This window comes from Lacerta agilis, chromosome 15 (assembly GCF_009819535.1).
Source record: "Lacerta agilis isolate rLacAgi1 chromosome 15, rLacAgi1.pri, whole genome shotgun sequence".
In the NCBI taxonomy this organism is placed as follows: Eukaryota; Metazoa; Chordata; class Lepidosauria; order Squamata; family Lacertidae; genus Lacerta; species Lacerta agilis.
In genome coordinates this window covers 10,067,503-10,077,985 of record NC_046326.1, presented here as the reverse complement: position 1 = coordinate 10,077,985, position 10,483 = coordinate 10,067,503, and the positions used below count along the sequence as shown (strand labels likewise).

The 10,483-nt window shown below is 48.9% G+C and overlaps 1 protein-coding gene across 2 annotated transcripts in view; it reads left to right on the top strand.

Annotated features, from left to right (window-relative positions):
- Window positions 1-6,143: 6,143 nt before the first annotated feature.
- AEBP1 (AE binding protein 1) overlaps window positions 6,144-10,483 on the top strand; it is a 44,733-nt gene continuing 40,393 nt past the window's right edge. For both annotated transcript variants that reach the window (XM_033171391.1, XM_033171390.1), the window contains exon 1: window positions 6,144-6,568. In XM_033171391.1, the coding sequence (XP_033027282.1) occupies window positions 6,307-6,568 (262 nt within the window). In that variant the 5' untranslated portion in view covers window positions 6,144-6,306. The remainder of the gene's footprint in view (window positions 6,569-10,483) is intronic.

The window sequence follows — 10,483 nt, the reverse complement described above, 5'->3', positions numbered from 1 at the left end:
GTTGCCTTGTTTGTAGTTCAACATTTGTCGCCAACTAAGTTACATTTTCTGTCTATGAGGTCATCAAACAACTCATGGCGAATTGTTCAAGTTCACACTACACTGCAAGTCTGGGCAAAGTCTGGAGGATTTGCTTAGGCCGAAGCTCCCCATCTGTTCCCTGCTTCTAATTACAGCTGGATCTAAAAGTGTCATTAGCCATTAACGCTAATAACAAGGAAACCACTCAAAACAACACTGTCTTGCAGGAGGGTTCCTGTCAACTGCTTGAGAACGTCTTGAGATTGAACCTCCAAGGTAACCGAGGGCCTGACCCTGCAAGAGAACAGCAGGGCTTCCTATTAAACTGCATGGTTTGTCCTTCTGGCTAGTAACTCACAAGCCCGTTTGTATCGGCATCTGTTCAGCAGCACCATCAGGGCAGGATTGGGGAGCAGATGTCTAGGGCTCCACACTTGTAGGATGTAGGGTATTGGGGAAGCGGATGTGGCTTCGCCAAAATTGCCTTGTGGGCCAAATGGGCAGGCTCATGGGCTGGATGTTCCTCACCACTGGCCACGACTATATGGAAAATGCATCTGGAAGACAAAATGTATTGAGGGAGCTAGTGATCTTATACGGAGTCATTCCTGCCTCTGTTCCTTCCCCTTCCCTTGCTCTTGTTAAGTTCTATTGATGGTGTGAGAACAGTCTTAGATGTCTTGAGAACCTTGGGAGGAGGTAAAGCCCCCCCCCCGGCCCCCCCACAGCTGCCTCATCAGTTGTGGAAGATAATGCTGGGCCTGCGTACATTCTTTGATGTTGGACATTGTTTTGAGAAAGCGAGGCATTGGAAGGGGGTGGCTAATGGCAGCGGCGGAGGAAGCTGCTTAGGCGCCTGGGGCGGCCTGCCCAGGGACAGGGTGAGCTGCACATAGGGGCGGGGCAAGGGCGGGGCAAGCTGCTCATAGGGGTGGGCTGCACCGTGGGGCTTCCAGAGTCTGCCTGCCTCCTCCCACTCAGCCGCTGCAGGCCCCGCAGTGAGTGCCGCCCAGCATTTTGTCACCCCCTTCAGTGGTGACACACAGGGCGGCCCGCACCCCCCTTCCTCCGCCCCTGGCTAATGGAAGATCTGCACGTAGCCAGTGTCGGATGATTTGGGCAGAGTTTCTTTGAAGTTCGTACACAGACCGATTGGCCGCAGGAGGGCCATGCAAACTGAGGCTACCTGGGGGAGTCACTTTGCCGCCTCTTGAAGGATTCCAAGTGGCAGATTGAAGTGCTTGCTTGGTATGTATACATTGCTTGCTGTTTTAGCATAAAATCTTTAATCTTCTCATGTGTATTTTGTATTCCTTCTGAATCTCAATTTAAAAGAACCACCTTGCTTTTGGCAAGACATAAATCCTCAGTAATTTTCAAGTGGTTCATGGGGAAAATAATTTGGGGACCACTCATCTAATGATAAAACATTTTAATGCCTGAATTTAACTCCTGTGTGCCACATGGATTGCCATGCGCCCCCTAAACTACCCTTGGTGCAGTGAAGGATTCTCTCATTGCCACTGCCAAAGGATGAGTCCGCTCAAAGGTCTTGGGCTAGCCCTGATCTAACTGCACAACTGTGTCTGTTTCGAGCAGGTGCAAGGAGCCTTTGGCCCTCCAGATGTTGCTGAACACCACCCCAGGTTATTGGCTATGCTTGCTGGGCCTGCTGGGAGTTGTAGATCATCAACATCTGGAGGACCAAGGGTCCCTCGCACCTCGTTCAATAGAGGTGTGGGGACCCTAGGTCTCTCAAGGGTTAATAGCCATGGTGGCTAAATGGAACCTCCATATCCAGAGGTGGTCTAGCTCAGAAGAACCAGTTGCTGAGAAGAGCAGCATCAGGGGAGAGCAGTCAGCTTCATGCAAGTCTGGCTGGCTATTGTGTGGAAGCAGCACTCTTCATATCTTGCTAGAGATGGGACAATAATGTTTTGCCTACAGGTTGATATACTCCACAGCAGAAAACTGTGCATAGCATCACTTGTAAAGCGTGGTGCAAGAGTATATTCCATCATTAGCATCAAAGCCAGGAAGAGATTTCATCTGTACAAAAAATTGCCTCTTGCCTGCCTGAATAGAAGGCAATTATATCCCACGTCTCCATGCAATTGTAGTTCTCTCTGACTCTGGTTATTGGCATACTTGTAGCTGGGTCCATTTAATTAAACTTTACGAGTTTATAACTTTACAAAGCACTGGATATCATTCCTAACCTACCATTGGCCTGTTGGTTTTGTTGTTCTATATTTCTGTTTATATTATTTTAAGGTTGTCAAGGAATGGTTATTCTCCAGGCATGGAACAAAGTCTAATTTTTCTTTCAATTCCAAGAATTAGCCTCCAGATATGGTGCTGCATTGAATCTGAAGAATGAGGCAGACAAAGCAGTTGCTGATCGTGGTTCCTTCAGCATTCAGAAGGAAGAGGCAATAGTCAGTGGCCTAGTTTGGACTCAGGGCTAAATCATTATTTAGCATTCTCTCCTTTCCTTCTTCTTCCTTGTGTGTTGTTTGATGCAAAGGGGGAAATGGCAGCCAATTTTAGCTATATCCCCCCCCCCCAAAAAAAACAGGATCATAAACCATGGTTTAAAGTTGGTTTGCCCAGGCAAGCAGTTGCTAAAACCAATAGCAGCTTCTAGTTCAGACGAACAGACCAACAGCTGCTCATTGGTAATGGAAGCAAATTTTTCTGATCTCATTATGGAGGAAAACAAGGGGTGGAGAGTTTATGAGCCCAAGACTAGTACTGTACTCAGCTGTTCCAGAGGGCAAGACTAGAACCAATAATCGGTAGTACCTCTCATTACCAAGGAAATGTAATAAGTGAATAGAAAGGGAACCTACCCAGTTGACGCTGACACAAAACCACACATGGGAATGGTCATGCGAATGGCCCAAGTGGCAACATTTGGCCCTTGGACTGAGGCTCCCCATCTCTGCTGTAGCTGCATCGTGCATTACAGTGGTAGCAACTTGAATAAAACATGGGGGGGCACCCACACTGCCTGGTCCACCGCCTCCCATCACCAGCCAGGGTGCCAACTTGAATAAAATATTGGGGGGGGGGGACACAGGTAAACCCCAACCCGCATAATTGATCACATGACACTGCACACATATGCCATTGGAAAGGCAAAGCCCAGCAACTTTTTTGGGGGGTGGGGTGGACTCCCAAATATTTTATGGGGGGAGATGAAGTGATCTTGGCCGCTAGGAGTTGACTCCTATGCTTGCCAGACCACACTCCTTCTGAATCAGGGGGTGGGCTGGTGTGCACCCAGGCAGGTGCAAGGAGCACAGGGGCGGCATCCAGCACCCCCTGAAATGCAGGAATATGTAGCTGTCTCATACGAGGATCGAACCTGCAACCTTCCAAGTTCTTAGGCAGAGAAAGACCCTTCCCATCCAATCCTTTTAACAGGAGATGCTGGGATTGAAACTGGGACCTTATGTGTGCAATGCATTGGTTCTACCACTGCTGCGTAGCTCAGTTGGTTAGAGCATGGTGCTGATAATGCCAAGGTTGCAGGTTCAGTCCCCGTATGAGACAGCTGCATATTCCTGCATTGCAGGAGGTTGGACTAGATGATCCTCAGGGTCCCCTCCAACTCTATGATTCCATCATAGGAGCATTGTAATTCAAGCATTGACATATCCACCGATATGGTCATAGGGCAGGCACCCCCAAACTCGGCCCTTCAGATGTTTTGAGACTACAATTCCAATCATCCCTGACCACTGGTCCTGTTAGCTAGGGATGATGGGAGTTGTAGTCCCAAAAATCCGGAGGGCCGAGTTTGGGAGTGCCTGTCATAGGCCATCCAGGACATGATTCTGCAATGCTACCCTAGGAGTCATCCATTACTTGGAGATGGGTGTCTGGTTTGTTTGTTACTTAAAGGCATTGTGCAACACTGCCTGTCTCCTTCCAAGACCGAATCAGCCACATCGCTATAATTTTCAAGCCCACATCTATTTGCAAAGACTTTGCTTTGCTGTGCATTTTGGCCACACTAAAAACCATAGGCTGCCATTTTCTTACACACTATATCTTTAATTGCAAGGTTGGGCAAAACACCATAAGAGACGGCATGCGCTAAGCTCAAAGCTACATTCCTTGCCAGTTGCCAGTGTGGGCACTGATGGCGAGTCTTGCGGCTCCTGGTGGGAGGACAGGGAAAATTAATCGGAATTCCTGAACATTAAAAGAAGAACTCTGGTAAGGCTGATGACGGTCTGCAGGATAAAAATCAGGAATAAATAAATACATACAAGTTGCATTTTTAAGCCCTGATGGCAACTTCCCGCTCCCGCCTCTGCAAAGCAGTGCTGGGAGGGGCTGCTTTGCCACAGAGAAGCCGTGGCTGCCAGGGGGAATTGCTTCCTTAACTCATCTTCCGCCTGCAGATTTCCCTCTGCAGCTTCTCCCCTCGACCACCTTCTCCCTGCAGGTGTGCATTGGGAGTGTTAGGGCGGAAGAGAGGAAGACCAACAGCAGGTGGCACTTGAGCCTATGATAGGCAGAGCCGCCCCCTCACTGGTTGCAAGAAGGTAAGCAGGTGGGAGCTCATAGATGGGTGGGGCAGCTCCCCATTCACCTTCATGGACCTGCCGCAGGAGGGCGTTGTTCCTGATGCCAATCTTCACTGGCCGGGTGCCTGTGTGTGCCATTTTGTGGTTCGCTTCAGGGGCCAGAGATCAGGCTCCCTCTTGTGAGTTCCTCTGCCCTCTGAAGCTTTAGGGTGCGCGGCTTAGGAGAGGGCATTCTCTGGCAGCCCCTAAGTCGTACAGTTCCCATTGCCCTTCCAGGGATGCGCCTGGCAACCCCATGGCACAGTTTTTGTCATATGCTGGAGACGCATCCCTTCCGAGACATATCTCGAGGGCCTACTCCAGTTGTGATTGTGATTTGTTATGTGCTTTTTAATGTTGCCTTTTGCATTCCTGCAGGGACCTTCTGAATAATAATATTATATTAACCATGAGAAAGAGAGACGACCGCCTCCTCCCGCCACGCGCGCCTGGCAGGATCCCGTGTGTATTTTGGTGCCCTTGTTCTGTCTACGCGTCGCTCGAAGCAGCTTTAGATCCACCCTTTTCTGGAAACGGGATGTTGGGGTGGGTGGGTGGAGGTAGGAGGGCTGGGGGTGGAGATCCGACTCGCTTTTCTTCTCAGTGGGTCAGGAGGTTCCCCGCGGCTCTTGCCAGGGGCGCTTTCACTGCCAGATTTTTATTTGCGCACAAAGAGGAGACGGGACCACTCAGACACCCCCGCGAAGATAAGCCGCCTTACGACACCCCCACTAACCCCGCCTGAGGAATAGCCACTGCGCAATCTCGCCCCTGCGCTTCCCACCCCAACCTCCCTTGCCCAGGATCGAAAGGACTCGCTGGAGATTCGCGAGGAGCCGGAGAAACCGCGAACACGAGCTTCGCTCTTTCTTCTTCTTGGAGATCTCCGAAGGGGCGGGCAGGGAAGGCGCGGAGATGAGTTTTGCCAGACGCTGAGAGGGGAGCGCAGCCGCCTGGGGAGTTCCGGGCAATTTCCGTCCTCCTCCTCCTCCTCCTCCAGCTTTCCCCCTTTTCTCGGTTGCTTTCTTAGGACTTGCCTTCGGACTGCCTGGGCATTGGGAGAGAGGCGAGCGGGGAAGAGGAAACTTCGTATCTGTCTGGTCTTCGCTCTCCTCGGATACTTCAAACGCCGTCGCGGAAACCGCAGGCGCTTCTGGTCTCGATTAGACGACGGTCCTTCGCTGCCTTCGCCAGCGCCTTTTCCCTGCTGCTGAGAAAACCCCCTTCCCGGATTTGCAAGCCCCTGGGGGAGCCTCTGACGGACCCATCCCTTGCTGCAGCCAGGACGGAGCCCCTTGATTTACACCCGTCACCCCAGTTACCCCAAAGCCTCAAATCTCTTCCTTTCTCTGTCTCCCCGCCGCCTTTTCTTCTCCCTTCCTCCCAACTTCTGAGCTCCCCTCCTTTCCAGCCCCCCCTTAAATAACAGCCCCCCCCCGCACCAGCCAGCCCTTCCCACCAGCAAAGCGGCCTACTTGACCTGACCCCCACATTTTAAAAAGTCATTTCCTTCGGTTGCCCTCCCCCCAGGAGCAATCTATTTCCCCATATCCTCTGACACAGCAGGAAATAGCCACCATATAGAAGAGCCCCCACCCAACTCCATCCCACTTCAAACCCCACCTCCAGGTCCTGCCACAGGTGAGAAGAGAAATCTGAGGAATTCCCTATACCCTCCCCTTCCTCTAAGACAACACCTGCAAGGATGGGACCTATTTGCCCACTGGCACTGCTTTGCCTGTTGGTGGGGCTTCTGTGCCCCCCCAACCCTGCCCAGGTGGAGGCGCAGTCGGTGTTGACTGACCATGAAATCGAGGAGTTCTTGAAAGGCTTCCTGGGGGAGGTTGAGGAGGAAGACACAGAAGGTCGGGAGGCTGAGAAAGTAGCCTTGGGCGAGGAGCTTCCCGAAAACCAAGGAAGACTGGACCCTGCAGAAAGGGGCATAGCCCCCACGGAACTGGAAGAAGGTGAGAGCGATGATCCATTGTGGGGCGGGTGAGTTCCCCGGGGAAGAGCCATAGCTCAGTGGAAGGACATGTTCTCTTCTGTTCAGAAGACCCCAGGTTTGATCCTCAGCATCTCAGGTGGCAGGTGATGGGAAAGAGATTCTGCTTGAGACCCCAGGAAGCTGCTGGGAGGGGCTGTGGGTCAATGGTACAGCATCTGCTTGCATGCAGAAAGTGCCAGGTTCATTCTCCAGCATCTCTAGGTAGGACTGGGAGAGACCCCCAGCCTAAAGACACTGGAGACCTGCTGCCAGTCAGTGTCTTCTTCTTTGGCAATCACTCGTAGCCGAGTAAGATTGTCTTCCATGAACACGGTTTTAACAGTGAGTCCGTAATGATGTTGAAGCATCATTGCTTCAACACTGGTGATCTTTGCTTCTTCCAGTGTAGAGACCTGAGCAAGAGGGGACCATTGGTCTGATTTGGTATGAAGCAGCTTTGTATAGCCATTACAATGTGCTTCTAGGAAATGGTGCAGTAATTTAAGACTCGGGACTTAACAGTTTGACAGGGGCTGCTCTCTTTAGAAAGCAATGCATCTTACTGTTATGAAAATTCAGCGGAGCAACTGCTGCGGAAACTACACGTATTTAAAATAATTAAGAGGATGCAAAAACAGGTCCTTTGCTTGGTTTTTAATTATAGAAAAAAAGAAATTATAATAATAGAAGTTATACTATGATTACAAAATCCCACAAACAGTGACCCACCCACCACAATGCTCCTTATATACTACATTTACAGCTCAATTAACAACACCTGCTGTACTCCCTCACATCTGCAAAACTAGGTCATGAGATTTACAGTAACTTTTAAAGAGGTATGCATTTTGTGGAATAATGTTGAACCTTGATATCTGAACTAATCAACACTTACTTCAGTTACATGTGGTAGGCCAGCTCTGCAGCATTTGCGTCCTCTGTTCCCCTGCTTCATGGGGGCCCTATATTTCTGCCCCGGTGATGCTAGGTGATGTCGATAAAGTCCTACCTTTTGTGTGTGTGTGCCTACTCTGTGTACATCAGGTGCTTGGAGGGGGAAAGAGCTCACTTGCTGGGCGAGAAAATCAAACATTGGTTTTTCTAGCTCAGTATTGTCCACACACTGAGTGGGAGAGGTTCTCTGGTGTTTCAGAAAGGGAACATTTCGAGCCCTTCCTGGAGGTGCCAGGAATTGAACTTGGGACTTTCTGCATGCAAAGCAGATACTCTAAGACTGAGCATCAGCCCTTCCTTTCGTTTAGGAATTGTGATGTGTGGTTCACCCACAGTGAAGCACACTAGCTTTGTTGGTCTGCCACAGCAGAAACAACAAGGAGTTTTGTATCATCTTCAAGGCTTAACAGAACAATTAGTAGTAAATGGTTCCACCAGTAAGAATCTACTTAATCAGTGTTAAATAAAATAATAATAGTAATAATAATAATATTTTGAAGCGTGTGGTTACAGAACAAATGGAGCATACTTCTAAGGATCCCAGACACAAACCCAAATGAACACACACACCAGTTTGAAAGAAAATCTGCGATATTAAAGCTACCCATATAATCTGTAAGCCTCGAGATAGATTTTTAAATAGCACTGCAGTGGGAGGAAGGCCCAAGATTCCCCCCCCCCACTTGTCATTATTGTTATTGCCTGCTATTTGTGCAAAGGCTTTTGACCAAGGATGTGTGCATGTGTTTATCAGTTCCTCAACACTCAGGATAATTTAACCGTGTTAATAATGATTCCCAGCAGGGGGCAGAAAGGTCCGCATGTATAACCTCGTAGGTCTGAGCATTTTTTAAATCTAGGATTGTGCAGTATTCTGGATTTAATGAAGGAGAGGTGATGGGGTAAGATGAGAAAGGTACACTCGTTTCCTGGCCTGTGCCTGTTTTTTTTATTTTTAAATATTTAGTAAAATGTTATCATTCATTTCCTTCCTGGGAATTCAAAGCAGCAAGCATAGGTTTAGCAGGCAATATCCCATCCAGACAGTAACCAGAGTTAGATCAACTTAGCTCTAGAAAGTTGCTACATCATGTGTCTTAAGATGATGCCCTGGGATTCTATGAGAGGAAACAGTATGGGCATAAATATGCAAGAAGTGCCCCCAAGCAGCAAAGATGAACTGCATCCCAAAACAGCTTTCCTGTACGTAGCTGATGTTTGCCAGGTGCAGATTTGCACCTGCACTGCATGGTTTATCTGATCCTTACTGAACGCGCTTCCTGTGTTCTTTGGCGCCAGCGGTTGCTCATGCTTTGTTGTGCGCAGCCAGAGCGGGAGCAGAGCCCCCAGGTCGGCAGAAGGATGAAAGAATTTAAATTCAAGTCAGCTAATCCCCAGACATCATTACTATCAAGGGGTTCTGCTCATGGTTTGCATGTGTTGAGCTGTAGGAAACTCTCACCTGACAGCTAGCTTGAGAGAATATCAGCACTGGTGAGATACTATATACTGTATATTCCGGCCTATAAAACTACTTTTTAATCCAGGAAAATCTTCTCAAAAGTCGGGGGTCGTCTTATACGCTGGGTGGAGAATCTGCGGTCCAGTATATCTCAAACTCTATATTTTAACTGGAAAAGTTGGGGGTCGTCTTATACGCCGGAAAATACGGTATTACATGTGTGGGAATGTTTTGGGATGCAGGAGAGGATATATTGTTTAAGATATCCTATTCCAATTTGTGTTTACAAGTCCCAGAAATTAGCAGAGTTCTCATTCCCCTTTTAAACACACACACGCAGCAGATAGCTTGCTCAGACTCAGCTAGAGTATCTGTAAATATTTGTCCTGGTAATTTCCCCCATTAATCCCTCTCAAAATAAGACAATACACAGTCTTCTATAAAAGCATAGAACATTTACTCACGAGAAATCATCTGTTCACAATTGGATCCCAGAGGCAGGCTTAAACTTAGTAAAAGTAACATTTACTCAGGAGACTGTTCCATAAGGAAAAACAGCTCCTTTGTGACCCTCATAGCGATGTTGTTCTTTTGAGAACGCCATCCAAAAGAGAGAGGAAGATGGAATGTGGTCCTTGTGGTTTTGTGTTAACCTGCCCAGGTGAGACCACACCCATCTCCTGTTACACAGAGGAAGTCATCCCATCCCAGGGGAAACAGCAAGTTCCGACTGGCTGGCCTAGAGTTCCCTTCCTATGTCCACTCTAGCAATGTTGTGTTTGACTGCTCCTGCGTTTTACATCCCACAACATGCATAGTCCACCTTTCCGCCAAGAAACTCAAGACAGCGCACATGATTTTCTACTCCCCATTTTATCCTATCAACAACCCAGCTCAATATTGTTTTTCTGCCTGTAGTGAAGGACAGGATGGCGTCCGCTCTGTTCCATGTTCCAAAGCCATGGAGAATTGGACCTTATTTCAGTGCCGGCACCTGAGGCCGGCAGGTCAGATGTAGTGATGCAGAATGGGCTGTGTAGCGCGCACACAGGTGTTGCAACCTGTCCTGCACCCCCCTTATGGGGGTACGGCTGGGGGGCTGCCGCCACTGCCTGCCTGCATCTGTTGCCTAAGGTGGTTGCCTCACTCTGCCTAATGACAAGGCTCTCCCTTCCTGAGTTAAGTGAAAAAGAGAGATAGTGACTCAGTGGGGATTTCAACTTGGGCCTCCTAAATCTTACTCTGACACTCTAACCACTATGCCACACTACACTCACTAACAGATTTCTAGGCTGCTTCACCAGGCTTCTTCTATGCCCAGCTTTCCTGGGCATCTCACAGACAATTCCCTGCAAGAGATCATACCCTCTGACATTTCTTCGATGGAAATAGGGACGTCAAATAGGGGTGCCCCAAGGGAAAGCGGGACCTTCTGGGATCAAATCAGAAACCGAGGCAGCTTCTGTAAATCTGGGACTG